General features: G+C 37.0%; 1 protein-coding gene and 1 pseudogene across 2 annotated transcripts; one reads left to right on the top strand and one right to left on the bottom strand.

The window, feature by feature from the left end:
* Positions 1 to 1,606: 1,606 nt before the first annotated feature.
* Positions 1,607 to 26,267, bottom strand: MPC2 (mitochondrial pyruvate carrier 2). Its single transcript, XM_082833679.1, has 5 exons — positions 25,979 to 26,267; positions 12,940 to 12,980; positions 4,082 to 4,166; positions 3,591 to 3,702; positions 1,607 to 1,822 (listed from the first exon to the last, which is right to left on the bottom strand). The coding sequence occupies exons 1-5, from the start codon at positions 26,085 to 26,087 to the stop codon at positions 1,786 to 1,788; spliced, it is 384 nt and encodes a 127-aa protein (XP_082689805.1). The 5' UTR covers positions 26,088 to 26,267; the 3' UTR covers positions 1,607 to 1,785.
* LOC309958052 (ferritin heavy chain-like) lies at positions 11,728 to 12,779 on the top strand (annotated as a pseudogene). Its single transcript has one exon. The product of its transcript is annotated as a ferritin heavy chain-like (transcript).

Here is a 26,267-nt window from a genome sequence, read left to right as displayed (position 1 = left end):
CAATTCAACACACATATTTTCATAAACTTTTTTGTATCTGTGCCATATTTCAGAGTATATGTTTTCCTTAAATGCTTAACCCTAGAAAATACGTACACATGTGTGCATTCACATGCCAAACAAATATAAGTGTGGCTTGAAAAGAGAAAGCAGTAATAATTTGACGCTTGAGGACCTCTTCACTTTTGCCTGTGTCAAATTTTCTAATCCTTCCTCTTCAAAGATGGACAGTGCTTTAATCAACTATACTCCAATATAAAATAAAAAGTTTAAAAAAAACCCCCAAAACTAGACCATGGCAGAAGTGATGGGATATAACTTATGAGATTAGGTTATAAAAAGACTGCAGCTTCTGTCTTAGGAACTCTCTCTCATCCTCTCTCCCTCTTGGGTATTTTCACTCTGGGGAAAGCAGCCCTTTTGGTGAAGAACTGATGTCTCTGGCCAAGAGTCAGAGAGGATGTGAGAATGGGCAATATCCATGTGAGAGAGCTCGGAGGCAGATCTCCCCAGAGGTGAGCCTGAGGTGACTGCAGCCTTGGCTGGCCACGTGACTGCATCCTGTGATACCCTGAGCCACAGGCACAAGCCAGAGGCATTCATATGAGCTGCTCCAGGATTCTTGACCCACAGAAACTATGAGATAATAAACATTTGTGGTTTTCAGTTAAAATCACTATAATTTTATTGGTTAAAAAAACAAACATGGACAATGCTGAAGGGTTAAAAGATAAAGTGCAAGGTTTTCAATTGCTAATTGCCGAATTTTGATTATAGTATATTATTACTCAAAAAGTTCTTTTTGTCACTTGCTTCTTCAAATTTAGAAATAACTGGCTTTGCTGATTTCTCTGACTACAGTTCTAACCAGGATTGATTTTACTAGGATTTTCAGAAGAAAGGTCAGTACCCCAAATGGGAATTCAAATAAAATATGAATCCTCATAATGGGGACAAAGGTCACAAACATTTACAGAAAGCTGACTTATGTCCCAGGCACTCTGCTGGACACTTTCTTTCTTTCTTTTTTTTTCACACACACACACACACACACACACACACACACACACACAATGTATTTTATTGGACACTTTCTTAAATTGCCCAAAGTCAGAGATTATAAGTCACACAGCTGGGATTCAAATTCAGGTCTGTCTGACTCTAGAGCTTTTCTGCCACATCACATCAGTTATTGAATATATTTCAAAAATTTACAAATCCTTTGTTACTCTGTAGCAGTAAAAGACTTTCATACAATATACCAAAAATAATATTCTTCCAAGATTCTTCAAGTTAAAATATTTTAAAACAGTTTGAGGTGTCATGTTGCTGGCCATTCCACAACCCATTTCTCGCTCTCTTTAGCTCTATTTCCTTTCACTTTTAGCTACTTCATCATCCTTCACTGTACACAGATTATTTAACTTTCCGACTATCTTTTGACTCACTGGAATATGTGTGCTCTTAGACGTACATACTTTGGTTGACTAGAACAGAAGGAGGCCAGTGGTATGTACGAGCAGTATGATTTATTATGGACAAATAGTAAAAAAAAGTTACTAATATCCATAGATAAATTCCTTAAGTAATACGTAAAGAGACAATATTATTAAAAGTTTGCTTTATTTTTCTGTTGAATCAAGTACTATCTCCCAATTACAGTTAGAATTTATGCCTTACAATTGTTAGCACAGTTAGCATCACCTCATTGACAACTGAATAATAAATCAAACTAGGTCCCAGCGGTTATGTCCACATCCAGGTTGTTAGGGTGATCAAGAACTCTTATTTGTTTGCTTTAGCTTTTAGTCCTTGGTTATATCTATAAAGAAAACAGAAAGAAAAAAATCATGAATCACAATAGATACATTTATAATAAGAAGGGAGTGGGAAGCATATTCCATCTCTTCTTTCTCTCTAGTCAAGAGGCTATACAGTTGTAAATACAATCTTCCCAGAGGCTTATAGAGAAACAGGCAGATGGGAGAGTAATCCAAGGACTTTTTTGAATCTGGCTTCCAACTGTCAAAACGTCTTAACTGACATACAGTTCCCTGTACAAAAATATTATTTTAATGTAAGAATATTTTCATTCTGGAACTGTACAAGAGTATGACAAATGTGAATATATGTATAAAGTTTACCAAAACATGGTCATCTAGAACTTTTAATTTTATACTCACAAAGCATCTTTCCTGAGAATAAAATCAATTGGGAATGGGCCTGTCTAATCACTAAAAATAAAATGTAATTCTGTGATGCAGGCAGGCTACTGGGTTAGGAGGTTGTAACACTTAAAGTTTATTGAAACTAAGGACAATTTCTTCAATTATCATTAATTCAAAGAAGAATTAACCACAAAGCTACAGAGTCTTTCCCTTTTACATCACCCTGGGCTTCATTTACTGTTCTTCTCAGCTGAAAATAAAGTGGAAAACTGAATAAGCACAAGAGGGAACTTATTCCATGAAGCCTACCATACCTCCTAGATTTCTCAAAAGGTCCTGATTTCAAACATTCAACAGTATTTTCCTAAGTCCTCCAGAGAGTCCAACATTTATATTTCTAACTAAATCTAATCTGCTATTGTAACCGAAAGGCCAAAAATCCTTTTGTCAAACTAAACCTGAATTTCTGATATTAGAAATAATATTTCTGAATGTGACACTTAGTGTTCTCATAGTTCTACTATCATGAGTTAATATAAGGTCAAAATGAGATGGTGCATGAGAAAAGTACTCTGTGAATAATATCTCTGTACTAGTTGAAGCTTATATTGATATAAGTAAGCCCTAAAAATGGTTGTCAGGCATTGTGTAGAATGAGTGAGTTTATTTATTCATCTATGCGTTATGTGCTAGAATATTATAAAAAGATTACAGAATTAAGCTACTAGTAAAGCTAGGGATGGTACAGATGAATGAAATTAAAATGTACTATACTCTGCAGAATAGAATGCCTTCTGAAAGGAAGTAAATTATATAGTTCAATGTTTTCTATTTCTTTACTGAAATCATTCAATTTTTTTAGTTAAAGAAAGTTGTTATTCATAACATTGTTTTGTAATTTAGGAAGGTTCTATGGTTCAAATCAAGCCAGAGCCTTCATCTAAGCTCACTGCAGAGTGTTAACCAGTCACTGACAAATAATATTAATCACTGAATTTTAAAAATTTCCAATGCTCACGGAATACATACTTTCCAATGAAACTAGCAGCCTCACTTTAAACATCATTTCCAATACTATATAACTATACATTTAAGTCTCACTTTATTATATTTGATTGAAAGTATGTGATAAAAAGTTCATGCAGAAAATTACCTAATATATCCTAAATTATATATGTTATCTTATCTTAATAAAAGAGACTCTATCAAAGGGCTGTACATCTAGGTAACACACAGATTTAAAACCTAGGTAATATACTGCCTAACACTTTTAACTCAAACCCCCAGGCTTTCTAGAAATGTTTAATGTCTGCTTCAGGCACATCCTGTCTTAGCATTATATATGAATCTTAAAAAAAAAAAGTATTGCCAGCCAGATGGCTTCTGAGGCAGATTTTTTTTTTACATCTGTGGTAAGCTTACCTCCAAATACGAAAGAGCTGAGAGGCTCCGGCTGTCCCGACAAAGAAATTAACAGCAAACAGACTCCAGTTTTTGGGAATAATTACAAGTGAGTATCTTGACCAAATAAACCCTGTTGAAATAAAATTTTTTTTTTAAAAAAGCATAGGTACTGCTGCAATCTTATTTGAACATTTAATATTAGAGTAAAATAATTATAAATAAGACTATGACAACACAAAGTAGGACAAAGAAATGCTATAATTTGAGACTTTAATGAAGTTGCTATAATTCAGCATTTCACAAAACACTCAGTTCTTACAGCAAAGGGAAATTTTTATAACCCTCCTCTGCCTTGTTTGGCTATAGTCTAATAACTTCCTAGAGATAACACTGCTAATTTCTTTCTGTGTGAGTGTGTGTATATGTATTTCAAACATGAAACAGTTAAGTACATTGATATAAAACAAAATTATTGAATGCCCGGTATGGAAGATATTAATTTAATTTACCTGTAGCCATCAAAACAGCAGATTGGGCTGTGCTGAGTTTTTCTGCAGGTCTGGCCATGTCAGCCAATCCAGCACACACCAACCCCTGGAAATACATATTAACACATAAGAAAGAAAAAAAAGCATCATGAGTATGTAGTAATCGTTCTCAATTCTAACTAAAACACAAACTATTTCAGAGATTTTCAGACTGTAGCTATGATTTTAGTATCCATGCATTAAGAAAAAATGTATCATGACAAAAAGTTACAATGAATTCAGAAATGCTTTTTGAATTAAGTTGTATTTTGTTAATCACATTAAACAGCTTCATATATTTGAAAATCAGTAGTGTGTGTATATATTTTTTCTATAAGTATATTTGTATTTTTGTTCTACAAATGATACTTCTTTCACATAAGAATATATATATTCTTTATGCATGTTGGGAACCACTGGTGTGGAAGATGCCTGAAAGCTATTTGTATAAATTCCTCCTTTCATGTTTTTTGCAACGTTATTCTTTTTTAAAAGTGGAAGTATCAGAAAAACTCTGCTATAATTTTAGTTTCTTGGCTAGATAATTTTTCTTTAATGTCAAAGTATCCCTGGTCATTTCTTCTCTGGTATGTTTTTAACACTGTTTTTTATAGAATCATACCCTACCATCAGCAACACTGAGAAAGTTTAGTAATGAGTCTTCACTAGAATATTAGTTATGCTACTCTATTGCAGAGATTAGAATACATAACAGAATGATTTTTATTGATGAAAAATTCACACCTATGTAAAATAAGAGAGACTAGTACAAAGAACCCCTACATACCCATCACCCAGTCAACAATTATTGACATTCTGCCATATTTACATCACCTCTCCTCCTCCCTTTCTCCAATTTTAAAATCAAATCCTAAATATGTCATTAGAAAATATGGTTCTAAGAAATTCATTTTCAGGTTTTTTTGAGTTTCTAAAAGATGCTCTTACATGAAAAATATAAATCAGCACAGGTTTTTTTTCTCCTAAATAGAACATATGCATACTTGTGAATTTTTACAAATTTAAACCAAATCCAAATGGTTTTGATTTAATAAAGTCAGTAGATCAAGGAAGCAATGATTCTGGCTTTAAAAAGGGGCAAATAGTTAAATACTGAAGTATAAGTAGAGGTAAATCATGACCAATACTACTTTTCTTGTTAATTTTCACCCATAGTCCTGTGATTTTCTTCCCAAATGGTTCCTAATCATCACTCTTACATTCTTCTTCCAGGTCCCAATGTACATTTTCTCCGTTGCATATCTGTTCCACTTTGGCAGGGTGGAATACTGCCGTTGTAGAGGGGAAGAAAGGGACTGATTTCTAGCATTATTCTACTCAGTCCACGTATTACTACACTGTAATAGATCTATGATGACTATAGGCTATATTCTAGCATTGTCTTTTGGAGGAAGGTAGCAGCCATAATTTTGTTTATGCTCAGAGTATACATTTTATTTTTCTGGGACATGTTAGTAATTGTGCTCTCCCACAGAGGTCTTGAGGCCCCTCTCCCACATTTCTTTCTCTCTCTATTTTTTTGAAATATTTGCTTTATTATCCTCTCTCTTTATATGTACATATTTTTTTTCTGACCCATTTACAAAGAAGTTGTAGACATCATGCCCTTTGACTCCCTAGTATTTTAGTGTACATTTGCTAAGAGCAAGACTATCTTCCCATTCTCTTATATACCCACAATCTAATCACAAAATTTAACATGGATAAGACACTGTTGTCTAATACACAGTGCATAGTTAAATTTTGACAACTGCCCCCAGATGTCTTTTAAAACATTATTTTTCTTGTCCAGAGTAGTTAGGTCAGGATAATACATTGCATTTGGATGTTATGCCTCTTTAGTCTTCTTTTTAAATTAAAGTATAGTTGATTTATAATACTATATTAGTTTCCTTTCCCGCATTTCTAAAAAAAAAAAAAAAAAAAAAAAAATCCCTTTCTAGGGGATTTCCCTGGTGGTCCAGTGGTAAAGAATCCGCCTTCTAATGCAGGGGACCTGGCTTCGATCCCTGGTTGGAGAACTAAGATCCCACATGCCACGGGGCAACTAAGCCCGCGCACCATAACTACTGAGCCTGCGCACCTCAACTAGAGAGCCTGTGTGCCACAACTACTGAGCCCATGCACCCTGGAGCCTGCACACCACAACTAGAGAGAAGCCTGCGCACCGCGACGGCGCAATGAAGAGCCTGTGCCGCAATGAAAGATCCCGCATGCCTCAATGAAGATCCCGAGTGCCGCAACTAAGACCGATGCAGCCAAAACAAACAAACAAACAAACAAACAAAAAAAACGCTTTCTACTTCTATACCACTCTAACCTCATGTAAATTACCTTATAAAATCTTACTGTGAATCTAATCTCTGCCATTTACTAGCTGGGTGACTTTGGTCAAGTTACATAACACATTGTCTTAAATTCCTCATGTATGAAATGAGAATATGAATAGCTACCCTTGCAAAAGAGATATATGATTAAATGAGATAATATGCTTCAAAAATATTTACCATAGTGCCTGGAAAATATTATTATTATCAACAACAAATAGTAGCTTACATCTTTAGAGAAGCAGAAATAAGGGAATATTAGTCTCTGTACCTTTTCCTGTACTTCTAGTCTCAGGGGCAGAAGGTCTGTGTTCCTATTCTTCTTTGTTATGAACTTTATTCAAATAATAGAACTGTAGAGTCAGAGAGTGTGTGGAGTATATCACAAGATTATGTAAAATACTCCCTAACATGGGGAGAAAGTACCAATTACAGAAAGAGCCACAGTGACTTTTAAAGGGGGTCCTGTAAGTGTTTAAGAGCCTAGGCTTTGAAGTCAAATTAGAACTGAGGGTTCAAATCCTGACTCTGTCACTTACAACAGTTCTAGTTCTTTGAACCTCAGTACCTTTACACCTTTTTTCTGGTGAAGATTAAATATTAGATAATGTATTAAATAACCCAATACAGAGAGTTTGGCATCTAGTAGATTCAAGTTAGTTCTCTGTGTTTCCATCAATTAAAAACTAGTTTTCAAATGTGTGATTCTTTCTGGCACCTGGTTATCTCCACTGGGTGGAGTAAATACTCATCAGATAGTGTAAAACATTTTTTCCTTCCTTTCTTCCTCCCTTCCTTCCAATATTTTCTCCTTTAGTAAAAAAGAGTCACATGACACTTCTAGAGGAGGGCTAAAAATGAAATACCATAATAGAATATTCCAATTCCAAAATGCTTAGGGATAACAAAGTTCTCAAGATTTTAAACTGCAAATTAGTCTATATAAGTAGTTCCAGCTGGAAAAGCAAGTAGATAGACATTAAAAATCTGCAGAGGTAATCTTGAAATATAGTTTGACTTATTCCTAAGGAGAACAGAAAAGAGAAAAATTAGCCACACAAAATGGTATACTGTTCAAGAGTTAACTATAACCCAGTCGGGAATTCCCTGGTGGTCCAGTGGTTAGGACTCTGCACTTCCACTGGAGGGGGCCTGGGTTTGATCTCTGGTCGGGGAACTAAGATCCCACGTGCCGCACAGAGCAGCCAAAAAAAAAAAAAAAAAAGAAAAAAAAAAATAAAACCCAGTCTGCACAAACAGACTATGAACAAAAAGAAAAAAGCTCCCTCAACTGACCTTCACATAATAGTTTCCCCAGATTAGCCAATGATATCCATTCCTTCTGTAAACAAGCTAACGATGCCCATGGCTGAATACTCATGGCTAGAGGCTATTTATTCTGTATTGCACTCATGCACTTTTGCTCTCACCAGTTGAGTTATATTTTTATCAAGTCACTGTGTTTGTCTTCAAACCTGTTTATACCAGTTTTACTTGCTACTGTAATTTACCTAATTTAATGAACTAGGTAAACAGGTGAAACACAGAAAGAGGGTTGTTATTTCTATGAAATCTAAAGTGACTGTTTTGGAAAGATTGAATAAAGGCAAGTTAAACTTGCTGTCAAATTTGGTGTGAACAAGACAGATATAAAAAGATGGGGGGTGAGGGGCTTCCTTGGTGGTGCAGGGGTTAAGAATCTGCCTGCCAACGCAGAGGACATCGGTTCGAGCCCTGGTCCAGGAAGATCCCACATGCCACGGAGCAACTAAGCCCGTGAGCCACAACTACTGAGCCTGCGAGCCACAATTACTGAGCCCATGTGCCACAACTACTGAAGTCCATGCACCTAGAGCCTGTGCTCCACAACAAGAGAAGCCATTGCAATGAGAAGCCCGCGCACGGTAAGGAAGAGCAGCCCTTGCTCGTGACAACCAGAGAAAGCCTTCGAGAAGCAACAAAGACCCAATGCAGCCAAAAATAAATAAAATAAAATAAAATTTAAAAGATGGTGGGGAGACATAAAAATCTAGCAGGTTTCTGTTATCATGAAAGTGTCTATGAACTTGCTCTGCTTTAAAGAAAACTAAACTGAAATCATGTAGGATGCACTACGGTATAATTCATCCAAGACAGATGATGTGGAACTCAAAACCAGTGGATCCATACACAAATCAAAGCTTTGGCCTTACAGTAAATGATTGATAAATGAATATATACTTATAATCTTTAAGTTAAAATAAAATATTTAAGGGTGTGTAGTATTGCTTTTTAGAATTATCCACTTTGACCTTTATAATTAATTATTTGGCTTCAACTGAAGTGGCTAAGAAGGATTCGACCACAGTTAAATCTCTAAGGAAGTATAGTCTAAAATTCTTAATGTACAACTTAGGTGGCTTGCAGCATCAACTGCTACGTGTCACATATAGTTTACTATAGACTAATTATTATCAAATGCTCTGGGAAAGGAAAGCATAAACTAAATATCAAAAAAAGTTTCCCCACCAGAGAACAAAACACAGAAATTTCCATTGCTATGCTGTCATCAGGAGACTATGTATGATGTCAACATGAACTTAAAATAGATATTTTTAAAGGAGACAGTCGAGAAAGAACTTATGAGTATATAATACTGTCAATGTTTCAAAACACTGATGGACCAGATCAAAGAAACATCAAAGCTATTGGCGGGCTTCCCTGGTGGCGCAGTGGTTGAGAGTCCCCCGATGCAGGGGACATGGGTTCGTGACCCGGTCCGGGAAGATCCCACATGCCGCGGAGTGGCGGGGCCCGTGAGCCATGGCCGCTGAGCCTGCGCGTCCGGAGCCAGTGCTCCGCGGCGGGAGAGGCCACAGCAGTGGGAGGCCCGCGTACCGCAAAAAAAAAAAAAAAAAAAAGCTATTGGTAAAAATCAATAAACTTCTAAACTGTGGTAAATTTGGGGTGGGGGTGCCCCCAATTTATTGGAAATACATTAAGTCATTCTTATTTTTTATTAATTTATTTTTTTTAATTAAGTTTTTTTTTTTTCTGTACGCGGGCCTCTCACAGTTGTGGCCTCTCCCGTTGCGGAGCACAGGCTCCGGATGCACAGGCTCAGCAGCCATGGCTCACGGGCGCAGCTGCTCCGCGGCATGTGGGATCTTCCCGGACCGGGACACGAACCCGTGCCCCCTGCATCGGCAGGCGGACTCTCAACCACTGCGCCACGAGGGAAGCCCTAAATTAACTTGTTTTGGACTATAGTTGAATTACAATGCTGTATTAGTTTCTGCTGTACAGCAAAGTTAATCAGTTATACATATACATATATCCACTCTTTTTAGATTCTTTTCCCATATAGGTCATTACAGGGTATTAAGTAGAGTTCCTTTTGCTATACAGTAGGTCCTTATGAGTTATTTATTTTATCGTTCTCACTTTTTAAATAATGGTGCTAGAAACAATATTTCAGCAATTAATTCCACTTTGCAGATATATAATTTTAAGCGTTGGTAGGGAGCAAAGAGAAAGGAAATAGTAATCTACATTTCTTAGTATTTTTTTTTAATATCACTTTTAAATGCTTAGAGTATGAGAAGAATCATTAAAGATGATATATTGAAGCTTCTTTTTTAAACTGATGGAAGCTTTTCTCAACTTATAAATCTAAAAAGAGAACTGCTCCCTAGTTCTCTGCAAAATATAGCTCCCAACCACTAATTTACTCTAATCTTGTTGCTTTATAGATGAGACAAAAGGGCGGAGACTGAACTTGCCTAAGGCCATAAAATTGAGGGACAGGTAATTCCAGTTCTAACATTCTCAACTACTTAGATTTACAGCTGAGTTTCCGAGTTGTTCTAACAAATTAAAACAGTACATTTAAGAGAATTAAAATAGCCTACAACCCAAACAAAAAACAACTTTATTAAAACTTGGGCAAAGGGTTTAAATAGATGCTTTTCCAGAGAAAATGTAGAAATGGTCAATAAGCACATGAAAAGATGCTCAGCATAACTAATCATATTAGGTAAATGTACATCAAAACCACAATGAGACACCACTTCACACCCATTAGAATGGCTATTATAAAACAACAACAACAAAAGTAACAAGTGTTGGCAGGGATATGGAGAAATTGATTGGAACCCCCGTGAATTGCTGGTGGAAATGTAAAATAGTGCACCTGTTGTGGAATATAGTACAGCAGTTCATCAAAAGATTAAATATACTGAATTACCATATGATTCAGCAATTCCACGCGTAGGTATATACCCAAAAGAACTGAAAGCAGGTCTGGAACAGATATTGTACACCATTGCTCATAGCGGCATTATTCACTCTAGCCAAAAGGTGAAGCAACCCAAGTGTCCATTAACAGATGACTGAATAAACAAAATGTGATATACACATTCAATGAAATATTCAGACTTAAAAAGGAAGGAAATTTTGACACATACTATGACATAGATGAACCTTCAGGACATTATGCTAAGTGAAATATGCCAGGCACAAAAAGACAAATACTGTATGATTTCACTTATATAAGGTACCAAGAGTAGTCAAATTCACAGATAGAAAGTGGAATGGTGGTTTCCAGGGGCTAGGGAAGAGGGAAATGAGCTATTGTTTAATGGGTTCAGAGTTTTAGTTCTGCAAGATAAAAAGAGTCCTAGAGATTGGTTGCACGCTGATGTGAATGTACTCAACACGAAAAAAATGGTTAAAATGATAATTTTATGTGTATATTTTTACAGTTAAAAAAAAAGCCTGCAGACCAGTAGTTTTCAAACTTTAGAAGTCCTCAGAATCACCTGGAGGGCTTATTAAAACACAAATTACTGGGCTCCATCCATATAGTTTCAGATTTAGTAAATCTGTGATGTGGCCTGAAAATCTGCATGTCTAACATATTCCTGGGTGATGCCAATGCTGCAGGTCCAGGGATGACGCTTCGAGAAGCACTGCATTAAGCCCAAACTGGCCCTTCCAACATAAAATCAATGATTTGTTATTAACAGCCATCGCAATTATTTCTTTTCAGCTAAATAAGAGCTTTAGGAATGGAAACTCTGGCATAGTGTAAAAGCATTGGTCTTGGAGTCAGAAGTCCCATATTCTATCATTTCCCAAATGTTAATATATATACCCTTGGATAAATTCTTCTACTTTTTGAGAATAACTTTCCTTGCCTCTATTTTAGTGTTAGTATCTGAAGTTCTCATACTAAATTAATAACAAAAGTTAATTTGGGGGTGTTCTAATTAATTTAAAGTTTTACATAGTCACAAAATTTTAGAATGAAGTTTCATGTTCCTAGGGCCCATAATTATAAGCTTTTTGATAACAATACGTTCCCCAAAGGGCTCTCACCTATCTAATGAGTTCAGAAAAACTAAAGTAGGTAGTAGGCTTTATGCAGTAAAACTGATACATCTGGCCACAGTCCTCGCGGAGAGTCGCCGCTGTTTCTTGCTTCAACAGTGCTTGGACGAAACCCGGCGCTCGTCCCCCGCTCCGGCCGGCCGCTCAGAGCCAGCCCTCGCCACCACCTCACGGCGCCCTCCGACCGCCCCAAGGTCCCCGCCGCCGTTACAGCGCCGCGCAGCCACCGCCACTGTTTCACCTCAGCCGCCCGCCATGGCGGCCGCGTCCCCTTCACAGGTGCGCCAGAACTACCACCGGGGCTCGGAGGCCGCCATCAACCGCCAGATCAACCTGGAGCTCTACGCCTCCTAAGTCTACCTGTCCATGTACTATTTTGACCGCGATGATGTGGCTTTGAAGAACTTTGCCAAATACTTTCTTCACCAATCTTGTGAGGAGAGGGAACATGCTGAGAAACTGATGAAGCTGCAGAACCAACGGGGTGGCCGAATCTTCCTTCAGGATATCAAGAAACCAGACCGTGATGACTGGGAGAATGGGCTGAATGCAATGGAATGTGCGCTACACTTGGAAAAAAGTGTGAATCAGTCACTACTGGAACTGCACCAACTGGCCACGGAGAAAAATGACCCCCATTGGTGTGACTTCATTGAGACTCATTATCTGAATGAGCAGGTGAAATCCATTAAAGAATTGGGTGACCACGTAACCAACTTGCGCACGATGGGGGCCCCCGAATCTGGCATGGCTCAGTATCTTTTTGACAAGCACACTCTGGGAAATAGTGATAATGAGAGCTAAGCCTTAGGCTGGCTTCCCATAGCCACAGGGGTGACTTCCCTGGTCACCAAGGCAGTGCATGCATGTTTGGGTTACCTTACCTTTTCTGTAAGTTGTATCAAAATATCTACAAGTCCTTTCCTTAGTACCATTCCTTCAAATAAAGTAATTTGGTAACCCCCCCAAAAACGCTGATACATCTGAGAGTATTTGTATAAAATTACTTCAAGACGTACCATGAACATTTAAAAGTACATCCTTCAGAAAAGTTACTTCAAATTAATAAGCTCCTTTAAAGAATATCTTTTTCAGTAGCTTCTGCAAAAATTCAAGACTTACCCATTTCATAATTGGAGCCCAGAAAAATATTGTTTTGGGACCTGAAAATAAAAAATGAAAAATTTAGCAATAAACCAACTATTTTCAATATGTCTTTTAATAGCCATCACCACATTTCAAAAACTCAAAGGTTTATCAATCCATTTCTAATAATTTTTACTATGCTTTCTGCATACTTTGTATTTAAGTTAAAATTTAGAGAGTCACCACACTATCAATCTTTCATACAAGTTGCTTTGATCTCCTTGTCAATTATTTGTATTTTTGTGAACTATTAAAATTAGCTAAAGTATAATGGAGATGGTTTCGGAAACCATTCCTAACGTTTTGCCTTGAACATGGAACTTAATGTTATTTCACTTTAGGATAATCTTCAAGTTGAGGAAATGACAAATTATGGAATTTTGGTGATACAAGCCACAGTAGATATTTTCTATTAGTTTCTGGCTGCAGTGGGTCTTCATTGCTGCGTGCAAGCTTTCTCTAGTTGCAGCAAGCTGGAGGGTTACTCTTCATCGTGGTGCATGGGCTTCTCACTGCGGTGGCTGAGCACTGGCTCTAGGCGCGCGGGCTTTAGTAGTTGCAGCACGTGGGCTTGGTAGTTGTGGCACGTGGGCCCTAGAGCACGTGGGCTTCAGTAGTTGCGGCTGTGGGCTCAGTAGTTGAGGCGCGCCGGCTCTAGAGCGCAGGCTCAGTAGTTGTGGTGCACGGGCTTAGTTGCTCTGCGGCATGTGGGAGCTTCCTTGACCAGGGATCGAACCCAGGTACCCTGCATGGCAGGCAGATTTTCAACCACTGCGCCACCAGGGAAGTCCCAGATATTTATATATTCACTAATTCTATTAATATTTATTATCATAAATGACATGTCACCACGTATTCTAGTAAAACTTCTTATAAAAATTCTATATATTCTAGTAAAATATTAATGAACCTAACTTTAAAGGGCACATGAGAAAGTGGAAAGCCTAGATTTGTAAGCTCCTTAATAGCAGGGTCCTTGTTTTAGTTATCCTGGTACTCATCTGCCTCGTGCAAAATGTTCAATAAATGTTGACAGTATTGAAAACGACTATGGTTTCTTAGATAACCTAGAATTTGAGAAGCATGATGTTTCAGAGCTGGAAGGAAACCCAGAGATCATCTAATCTAAATCCTTCATTTTACCAATAAGGCTCAGAGAAGTTCCATAACCTACTCAAGTCATGCGGCTAGTAAGCCCAGAATTGTAACTAGAACCTAAGTCTTCTAACTCTTAAACTTGTGCTCTTTAACCACATAACATAACTGTGCCCACTTGTTACTCTTCCAAATTATATGTCTCTTTTAACCTTCCAGGGGATACAGTGACAGGAGAGAAACAGACTTTGTCCATGGTAATTTAAAAGCTAAATCCAATACGAATTAATATGGTATGTATGCTCTCAACACACTGGATCAACAAAAGACATTTATTTCTTAACACAAAAATTAATCAATTTCACATAAGACAACAGTGATTTTAAGCACATTCGAAATTAAAAAAATCTAATTATAATTTATATTCTAATTATATAATTATAAATCTAGTTGTATTATTTCTGCCTTAATATTCCACTTTACTTTTTAAGAATAAATAGTTTTTATGGATCACAAAAATCAGATCTAAAATGGCATCATCACCCAAATATAACACATTTATTTCTCTTCATCTACTCCCAGTAATATTTCTCAAATAGCACCAGCAGGTAAAGATGGATTTATCCAATTTCCCCCCAGTGGGTGAGCATTCACTGTCATTAATAATCAAGGAATGTTTCTGTTCACATACACATAAATAACATTTAAAAGATAGAATTGACTCAAACCTATTATTTAGGAACAAAACAAAAGATAATGAAATTGAAAAAGCATGGAGCTAAAAAAAAAGTAAAAGCACATAGCTAAGTTAAGATCCAGTCATAGTTGTAGGTTTAATTTGTTGCAAAGAAGACCACTCATTCATTCACCCATAATAATTACTGCATGCTTTACAGTGTTGTAGGCACTGGGGATGCACTGGTAAATAAAACACAGTGCTGGCTTTAAAGGACCTAAGCACAAGCTACTAGTCCCCTTATTTGGCCTTACTTGGCCTTATCTGGCTAACTCCTAATATCCTTCAAAAACTCATTGAAGGTTTCATCTCCTCAAGGAAGCCTTCTTTAACATCTCCAGGTTAGATTAAATGCTCCTTCTCTGAACTCCCAAAGCAGCCTGTCTATTCTTCTAGTTTTCTGCACTTAACAATTAAACTGATCTATTTACGCATCTGTCACTTTAATCAGGCAAGGTCTAGAAGTCAAAGCCTGTTTCTTAGTTTTTCTTGACAAATAATATTTTTGAACAGAATTGAATTGGATTAACCATATCCAGGAGAGATGCTAATCAACGCTACTCAAATTTTAGGTTTGACCCAGATTTGCCTTGACACCGCTTCATCCTCAAGGCTGGGATTTCAGGGACATCAGGTTCCCTTTACATCAGGGAACTGGTACTAGACTTTCACTCATTAGTTACTCTACTCTTAGACCATGATACTTCCCTTTTTGGCTCCTGAAAATTCTTCCCATGAGTCTGATGCCATAATGCACTAATCCTATAAGTCAATCTTTTCAAACTCTGGTTATTTTAGTTTGAGTTTCTGAGATTCCTATCATCACACCTGGTTTATTTTTCTTTATCATATACAAAGCCGCAGGGTCATATGCAGTATCAATTACCAAGTTTATTTTTTATCCCTGCATGAAGCTTGGCTTCATCTCTCAAGGGTAAGCCAATACATTGTTTTCGTCTCCGGCTTTGGATTCCCCAACAGACTCCTCTCTTCAAATTTCAAAACTCATGCTTCCTCTTCTGCCACCCCAAAAACTGTTTCCTGAGCAATGCCTCTAAGGTTCTGGTTTCTTTACGAGCTGAAATGGTTGACCCTTCAGGGTTAATGAACGTCAAGCTTTTCAGTAGGTTTGCCTGGTAACTAATTTACTCAACTGCTCTGAGCTAGGCGATAATATTAAAATAAAAATCGCCCTTCTCCCACACAACTGAACCAAACAAAAACTTCGAACATGAAATTATGTTTGCTAGAACATGGGCCAAAGAGAAGTTTAAATATTTTATTTAGTGCATAATTTTAAACTATAAAACAAAGCCTAAATTAGTTTAACAATTGGTAAGCACTGAATTTAAAAACATCAGTAGCAAATATATATTAATAAGACATTCTAAATTTCTAATTTTTTCTGAAATATCAGAGGATGCTGACACCTGACACAAATAATTAGGGTTGGAGATCTGTAAGTGCAAACAAGCAGTGTTTTCTTCATTGTTAAAAAAAGGAAAAAATAGCTAGTAATACCCATGATCATATAATAGGTTAACAACAAATTTTAAAGAAAACTTATTTTAGTTCACCCTTCCATTTTATCTTAGCTAATCATTTTCTACCTTAAAAGTAAAGAAGTCAAATAAATATAGACGTGTATGAATTCAGGAAGAGAGGCTATCTTCTTGAAAACAGCCATCAGTCAATAATGGAAATGGTAATGAGGAAACATCCCAACTGATTTTGACATTTAAAATGTAAAGTTTAAAAACATTTGTTTATTTAAGTATAGTTGATTTACAATGTGTTAGTTTCAGGTGTACAGAAAAGTGATTCAGTTATACATATATAACTATATTCTTTTTCAGATTCTTTTCCATTTTCAGGTTATTACAAGATATTGAACATAGTTCCCTGTGCTGTACAGTAGGTCCTTGTTATTTACCTAAAACAAAAAGTTTTGACAAAAACATATTTGGAAACAGGTATCACATAAACAGTGAGAATATAATGTCACATTGTCTTTCTAGACCTGGGAAAAATAGTTTATGTTCTACAATGACATAGCTATTCTCACTGGAGAGCATTAAAAAAATGAAGTCATTAAATAATCATGATACCTGAAGTGATTATAACACCTTAAAATCAAGATAAGCATAAGTATAAATAGAGTATCTAGTTAACATTCATTACGATGAATGAAAAAACTTGATTAGGCATAAATTTTAAATTACTGAAAATATATTGAATAAAAAGCAGCTCTTAAGAAATTTAATTTGAAGTCCAAGATGAGGGAAATGTGTCCCCATCAGATATAAATATACATTCCTTTAGACAAAGAATTAACTAACAATTAACACATTTTCATCTTGTTTCTTATAAGTCCACTCTTGGAGGTTGGAAAAGGCCTCAAATGCTGACTATTTAAAACTATGAATTATACAGCAAAACAAACATATGGCTACAAAAGGGGAGAGGAAGGCGGAGAGGGACAAATTAGGAGTATGGGATTAACAGATACAAACTACTATACATAAAATACATGAGCAACAAGGATTGACTGTAAAACTATGAACTATTTTCAAGCATAACAAAAAATACGAATAATAATATAATGGTCATTTTCTTTTGTGTTGTTATATGTTTTTCTGATTTTTAAAGTGAAACTGATGTTTTCTAAAGTTCAAACTTTCATGGAAGAATTTGAAAAATTCTGCAAGGGAATATCACAACCAAATATGTAAGAGACATAAGAGACCTACATTTTCAAACAAATTAACAAATCTAGTTGCCTTGTTGAACTTTGATGAACCTATTAATAAAACAATGACATAATTTTACTTCCTAATTTCCTTACCTGAGAGGAATGACTGCTAATGAAATACTTTATAAATTCTACCCAGAAAGTATGTCATTTATTGTACGTATGATTCTCTTCCTAGGGAAAGACTTCCTTCTTGGAACAGAATAAGTAACTTTTACACACATGCAAACGTACACATATACAAATATTGAATTGAGGTGCTCCCAATGTTAAGAATAAAGTTTTACTGAATGCTGTCCACTACTCCACCGAATCCCTTTCATACCATTTCTCTTCGGTTTACTGCTTTCAACATCCCTCAACTTTCCTCTAACATTCCTTGTATTAAGCAAGTCCATCTGTTTGCTATCATGTAGCCAGCTACTTACAAATTCACACAGATATTGACAAAGATTACTCATTTTTATTTGTACTAAAGCTAGTTCTGATTTCATACCGAGAACATGACGGGGCTACCATTTTAGAGCCAAGCAGTCTTTATATCTCGTGGAAGGCCCTGGAAAGAGCTCACTCAAATAGCACCCAGAACGTCATAGGTGTATAATGATTTTTAAAATGTTGATTTTAAACAGGCTTTGGTGAAAATGCCAAAGAAAAATAACAGGTGAAGTGACTAGCTATGATAGCCAATATGCATTTTAGGGTTGATACATTTTAAATTTATACATTTCTTCAGTAACAAAGAATCAATGACTTCTAGATTTAGAAAGACTGTTGAAATCATCTAGTTCAGGCATTCATTTTATAAATCAGGTAAATGAGGCCCAGAGAGGTAAAATTACTTACATAAAATACATAGCACAACAAGGATAAAAACTTAGATCCCTAAAACCTAATCTAACAATAATTATATAGTCTTCCCTGATGAAATCTGAGTTTCTTGAAGCCTCTGAAACTAAGAAAGGTCCTAGCAGAAATACCAAATTGTAGACTATTACAGCTAGAAAGAAACTTAAAGAAAATCCAAATTCTTCTACTTTTATACATGAAAAAGAAAAGGCACTTAAAAGTTAAGTAATGTGTCTCATATTCAGATAGTTCCAGATACAGCAAGGACCAGAATACAGGCCTCTTTGATCCCAGTCCTCTTTCTGCTATGCCAGACCACACTTTAAATGTATTTCACACTCTCTCATAGACAAAATTAATATTATTACATGACTTGGAAATAAGAGACAATTTTTTTTAAACTGAAGTATAGTTGATTTACAATCTTGTGTCAGTTTCAGGTGTACAGCAAAATGATTCAGTTTTATATATATAAAACTGAATATATATATATTCTTTTTCAGATTCTTTTTGCTTATAGATTATTACAAAATATTGAGTATAGTTCCCTGTGCTATACAGTAGGTCCTTGTTGGTTATCTATTTTATATATAGCAGAGTGTATATAACAAACGATTTATAGCTTCTCTTAGGGCTTGCTTCTCCTTTAGTACATCTAGTGAATCAAATTAGATGAGGCATGAACAGTCTTAACTTCTTAAAATTAGTTTAAGATCAGGTTAGTGGGCAAAAGTTATGTTAAGTGTCACACTAACAACTACAACAAGGATTGTATTACTTTTATGATCTCTTCTGAGAATACAAAATCTCTGTGGCTAGGGATTTTAATTTTATTCATTAAAATATCTCAAATGCTAAAACAGTATCTAATATACAGCAAGCCCTCAAAAAATATTAAATAATTCAACTTTCTTGGAGCTAACTAGTTTAAAGATCTTCTATTTTTCATCAATATCTTACAATTGTATTTGAAATCCCAACTTTCCATTTTGGTTCTCATTCCTTAATTTTAAGGTAACAGAGGTTATAACTGGAAAAAATAATATATGTATATTTACATATTTAGTGTATATATTTAAACATAATATACATTAACAAGATGTTTAAGAATATATTTATATAGAGAGATGTATTATACATGCTATATAATACAGATATATTTAATATGATATAGATATCTAGATGTCTATCCTAGACTGGCATTAAAATTCTTCAGATAATCTCTGTAGGAAGAAAATGTTCTAACAGAGACGCTAAATAACCATGTTAATACATAACTGTGTGGGTTTCTACACTGGTTATTTATTTGATCCCCATTTGGCTTTATTTACATAAAATAAAACAAAATATTCTCTGATCTAAGTTGTATTAAACTATCTAGTATAAAATCAATTCCCTGAGCATTTAATTTTGAATTTTTTTGATAAAGATATTCCCTTATGAACACTGTTAATATTGGTTCATTTAGTATGTTTTTATTTTAAAAAATATTCTCTAGGTCTGTAAGATAAAAAGGAAAAACCAGTTCTCTTACCTAGGAAAAATGAAAATATCCCTGTTATGAAGATCTTAAAGTAACTTTTCCCATAAGCCTTCCCAGAGAGAACGCCATGCAAAGTAGAGAATATTCTCAGCAACAGCAAACTAAACACTGCGACATGTTTCATAGAAGTATTTTTTCAACAGTTCTTCCACTTAAGCCAAAATGTAATTCAATATAAGCAAAGCTATGGTAAGCAAAAATTATATGGCTCAGATAGCTGTTTTCTGGGCTGACTTAATTGAAGGATAGTTTTTATTTATTTATTTTTATTATTTATTTCTTATTTAATTCTGTTTTTTCCCCCAGTTCTATTGAGATATCGCTCTCTCTTTTTTTTTTTTTTGCTACACCACGCGGCTTGTGGGATCTTAGTTCCCCAACCAGGGATTGAACCTGGGCCATGGCAGTGAAAGCACCAAGTCCTAACCAATGGACCTCCAGGGAATTCCTGAGATATAACTCTTTAGAGACTCTCTGGACTCTTTAGGGCTGAGGTCTCTTAACTTCTTTTGAACACATTGCCCCATCAGTTAAAAAAAATTTTTTTTGAGCATACATCCCCTATATACAGTGCATATATATACATATATATAAATTAATACATATAGACTCCATAGAATTTAGTTGTGTACAGATGTTCCTTGATTTATGATGGGGTTACATCCCAATAAATTCATTGAAGGTTGAAAATATCATAAATTGAAATTTTTTTGGGCCTCTCACTGTTGTGGCCTCTCCCATTGCGGAGCACAGGCTCTGGATCCGCAGGCTCAGCGGCCACGGCTCACAGGCCCAGCCGCTCCGCGGCATGTGGAACCCTCCCGGACCGGGGCACGAACCCGTGTCCCCTACATCAGCAGGCGGACTCTCAACCACTGCGCCACCAGGGAAGCCCCATAAATTGAAAATTTATTGAATACACCTAACCTACTGAAGTATCATAGCTTAACCGTGCCTACCTTTAACATGCTCAGGACACTTATAGCTTACAGTTGGGCAAAATCATCTAACACAAAGCCTACTTTATAATAAATTGTTGAATATCCCATGTAATTTATTGAATACTGTACTGAAAAACAGAATGGCTATAGGGGTGCAGAATGGACGTACTGATTGTTTACCGCATGATTGACTGTGAGTTGTGCCTCGTTGCTGCCGCCCAGCAACATGAGAGCACCGTACCACATATCACTAGCCCAGGAAAAGATCAAAATTCAAAGTACAGTATCTGGGCTTCCCTGGTGGCGCAGTGGTTGAGAGTCCGCCTGCCGATGCAGGGGACACGGGCTCGTGACCCGGTCCGGGAAGATCCCACATGCCGTGGAGTGGCTAGGCCTGTGAGCCATGGCCGCTGAGCCTGCGCGTCTGGAGCCTATGCTCCACAACGGGAGAGGCCACAACAGTGAGAGGCCCGCGTACCGCCAAAAAAAAAAAAAAAAGTACAGTCTCTACTGAATTTGTATTGCTTTTGAACCATCTTGTAAAGTTGAAAAATCTTAAGTCTAACCATCGTAATAAAGGGACTGTTTACACATACATATATATATGTGTACTAATTTATTTTTATATTGTAAACTTTAAAAAGATAAAGTAATAGTAAGTATTAATAGAAGTCCTCTTGTTTTCTTCCTACATTCCAATGTTTCATTTTGTGCACGCTTTGGGATGATTCACCCCATTTTGGAGCTCATACATACAAAGGAATGACACTCCACTAATAATTTTTTTCCCCAACTAAGCTTTTAAGTAAACACTGGGCAGCATGACTTCAAGGTTATTTCTTTGAACAAATATCTAGAGGGTAGCTATGCAGCTGGTTAGTGTCGAGTCAAATACTTTTATAGTCAGGAGATGGTGGGGGGAGTGACGTATCTTATGAGAACTGAACTTACTAGGACACACATTTGGTTAGAACTCTATTCTTTTTCTTTTTTTTTAAACATCTTTATTGGAGTATAATTGCTTTACAACGTTATGTTAGCTTCTGCTGTATAACAAAGTGAATCAGCTATACATATACATATATCCCCATATCCCCTCCCTCTCGCATCTCCCTCCCACCCTCCCTACCCCACTCCTATAGGTGGTCACAAAGCACCGAGCTGATCTCGCTGTGCTACGCTGCTGCTTCCCACTAGCTATCTATTTTACATTTGGTAGTGTATATATGTCAATGTTACTCTCTCACTTCATCCCAGCTTACCTTCCCCCTCCCCGTGTCCTCACATCTGCGTCTTTATTCCTGTCCTGCCCCTAGGCTCGTCAGGACCAATTTTTTTTTTTTTTTTTGCGGTAAGCGGGCCTCTCACTGCTATGACCTCTGCCGTTGCGGAGCACAGGCTCCGGATGCGCAGGCTCAGCGGCCATGGCTCACGGGCCTAGCCGCTCTGCGGCATGTGGGATCTTCCCGGACCGGGGCATGAACCCGTGTCCCCTGCATCGGCAGGTGGAATCTCAACCACTGCGCCACCAGGGAAGCCCTACTGTTTGTAGATTTTTTGATGATGGCCATTCTGACCGGTGTGAAGTGATATCTCATTGTAGTTTTGATTTGCATTCCTCTAATGATTAGTGATGTTGAGCGTCCTTTCATGTATTTGTTGGCAATCTGTATATCTTCTTTGGAGAAATGTCTATTTAGGTCTTCTGCCCATTTTTTGATTGGGTTGTTTGTTTTTTTGATATTGAGCTGCATGAGCTGCTTGTATAGTTTAGAGATTAATCCTTGGTCAGTTGCTTCATTTGCAAATATTTTCTCCCATTCTGAGCCTGTCTTTTCGTTTTGTTTATGGCCTCCTTTGCCACGCAAAAGCTTTTAAGTTTCATTAGGTCCCATTTGTTTATTTTTGTTTTTATTTCCATTTCTCTAGGAGGTGGGTCATAAAGGATCGTGCTGTGATTTATTTATTTATTTATTATTTTTTTTTAAACATCTTTATTGGAGTATAATTTCTTTAAAAATATGGAACGCTTCACAAATTTGCACGTCATCCTTGCACAGGGGCCATGCTAATCTTCTCTGTATCATTCCAATATTAGTATATGTGCTGCTGAAGCAAGCTCTGATTTATTACATAGAGTGTTCTGCCTATGTTTTCCTCTAACAATTTTGTAGTGTCTGGCCTTACATTTAGGTCTTTAATCCATTTTGAGTTTATTTTTGTGCATGGCGTAAGGGAGTGTTCTAATTTCATTCTTTTACATGTAGCTATCCAGTGTTCCCAGCACCACTTATTGAAGAGGCTGTCTTTTCTCCATTGTATATTCTTGCTTCCTTTATCAAAGATAAGGTGACCATATGTGCGGGGGTTTATCTCTGGGCTTTCTATCCTGTTCCATTGATCTATATTTCTGTTTTTGTGCCAGTACCATACTGTCTTTATTACTGTAGCTTTGTAGTACAGTCTGATGTCAGGGAGCTTGATTCCTCCAGCTCTGTTTTTCTTTCTCAAGATTGCTTTGGCTATTCAGGGTCTTTTGTGTTTCCATACAAACTGAAATTTTTTGTTCTAGTTCTGTGAAAAATGCCATTGGTAGTTTTATAAGGATTGCACTGAATCTGTAGACTGCTTTGGGTAGTATAGTCATTTTCACAATGTTGATTCTTCCAATCCAAGAACATGGTATATCTCCATCAGTTTGTATCATACTTAATTTCTTTCATCAGTGTCTTACAGTTTTCTACATACAGGTCTTTTGTCTCCTTAGGTAGGTTTATACCTAGGTATTTTATTCTTTTTGTTGCAATGGTAAATGGGAGTGTTTCTTTAATTTCTCTTTCAGATTTTTCATCATTAGTGTACAGGAATGCAAGAGATTTCTGTGCATTAATTTTGTATCCTGTTACTTTACCAAATTCATTGATTAGCTCTAGTAGTTTTCTGGTAGCCTCTTTAGGATTCTCTATGTATATAGAACACTATTCTTACTCTACAGAAGTAGATCATTCTGTGCCAGAGACAATATGTAGATAAATGGATGATGAAGGCCACAGGTCTAACTCTATATATAATGCAATATTCTACTCTAATATATATTTATATAAAGACATATTCTTGTAACCTGTCTCAACGTACTTGTCAATGATACAATGAAATCTCAAAAATTTAGCCTTGCATATTGCTGTCAAAACCTCCAGTATGTGAATCTACTCTAATGTTTAATATAATGATTCAATAACATACTATTATGCAAAATAGTATGCAAAATCCTTGAGTATTCACTCTGATGACTCTTGGAACAATAATCAGTATTTCCTCAGATTTTATTGAATACTTATGAATCAATCAACAGTTATATTTTTCATGTTTCTTCATTTCTACAATGGTGTGCCTACCCTACAACATTTTAATCACAAATAATTTTGCAGTGATAGGTATTCTTACTCTGCATATTGGTGAAAAGCTTAATAAGAGGGAACTAACACCAACATTTGTTGAGAGTCTACGTGCAAACACTGCTACATGTTTTACAGACAATACATCATTTAACTTTCACAGCAATCCTTAAATGGTGATAATTATTATCCCCATTTCATAGATTAGAACTAAAGGTTGGGGTCAAGGTCACACAGCCAAGATTCAAATCCAGGTCAGTCTGGCTTCAAAGCCTATGCTCCTTCCATTACACTGAAAAAAAGGGTTACAATAACTGAACTAGTCCAAGAGTATCCAGATAAAATGCACAATCTACTAACAAATCTCAAATAAAAGATAATTCCTTTTCATTATAAAAGTCGAATAAAGTATTATAAAGAATGATTATACGTAGTTAAAGCCAAGGTCTTGCAAAATATCACTATAAAACTACCCTCCAATTCTGTTTTAAAGTAGTTTAAAGTTGCTCCTCCTCTATCCTGTCTTTATCCTACAACCCAAACACAGAGCTTAAGAGGGTCAGGGTTGACTACACAGAATTCAGTTGAGTCTGAAGCCCAGATTATTACAGAAGCATTTCCCAATTCTCCCTCCTGAAAATCTCTGCCACAAAACACAGCACAATTCCAAAAATTGCGTGTTAAAAGAACCAAAAGGCAAATAAACTAAATAAGCCTCTTCATCAATAAAAACCTCTCCTTAAAGATCAAGTTTATAAGGGGTAAACTACTGCAACAAGTAATATTATACTAAAGTATAATTCCAAGACACAGTTCACCCCATTATCAAACTGGAAATTAGACTTAGTAACCACCTCACACTCCCAAGAGCTTCTTCATAGTCAGATATGTGGGGAGATAGAGTTGGAAGAATTGGGATCTTCCAGTTTCTTATAGAATTATTTTTTTCAACCACAAGAACATTGTTTTCCAATAGGTTAAAGAGAGAGCTAACATTTACTGAGCATTTATGAAGACTCAAACACATACGTTATCTTTAACTCTCACATCGATCACATTTTACAGAAACTAAGATCTAGGATTTCGCCCAAGGTCACGTCGATAGTAAGCAGCAGAGCAGAATTTAAAACCAGGTCTGTCCACACAAAAAGGTCCAGGGAGAGCTTGTTCAGTAGTAATTTCATAAATAAGGATAGACTTAAACAAACTAGACCTATGGGGCAAGGAATGACACTGACTCAGAAACCGGTTAACACTTCTGCAGGCCTGTCAGCTGGAGCTGAAGGAAGTATGACCTTTACTCCAAACCCTCCAGGGCGGAAAGACAGCTCTTCTCCGCGTGGGTCAATATTACCACTACTCATGGAGGGAAAGAGGAGAGAATGAGGTTTCCTGGTGGCCCAGACCCTTTCTTGGCCGCAGAAATGGAGAAGGATCAAACCCAGAGGCCCGGTCAGGGTCTGAGTTGTGCCTAAGGGAAGGGGTGCGACAAAGGTCGCAGACTTGAAAATAACGAGTTTATGAGAGATGCTGGAAAAGAAAACATGAAAAGCAGGGAGCATGGGAAAGTACACGGATTCACTTGAGGGAAGGGGGTTGGGGCTGTGGGTGATGCCTCCAGCAGCAGAGTTGTCAGTGGGCCTCAAAACGGAGGGAAGGGACAGGGATGGAAGGTCTCGGTGGGAGCCACTCTGGGTTCATTACCTGCCGGGTGGTTGTACAACGGCCTCAGTTTCTCAGGCAGCAGAAGCTCCACTTTATCAAGGACCCGGTGGTAGGTGGCCAGCAGGCCCCGGGCGCCGGCGGCTGACATTTCTGCGGACGAGTGATCGTGGGCAGCCAGGTAAGGCAGCGGCCGTGTGCTCCTCCCTAGCTGGCAATGAAGGGCAGCTCGTCACTTTCCCCTGTCTCAACGCCTCTCAACGCCTCGCGCCCTCCTCTCCCCCAAGGCAGCTCAGCCTGCTCCCCTATGAACCGCCCGGCGGCCCGCGCC

Source organism: Leucopleurus acutus (assembly GCF_964270905.1).
Source record: "Leucopleurus acutus genome assembly, chromosome: 2".
NCBI classification, from domain to species: domain Eukaryota; kingdom Metazoa; phylum Chordata; class Mammalia; order Artiodactyla; family Delphinidae; genus Leucopleurus; species Leucopleurus acutus.
This window is presented reverse-complemented; position numbering and strand designations above follow the sequence as displayed.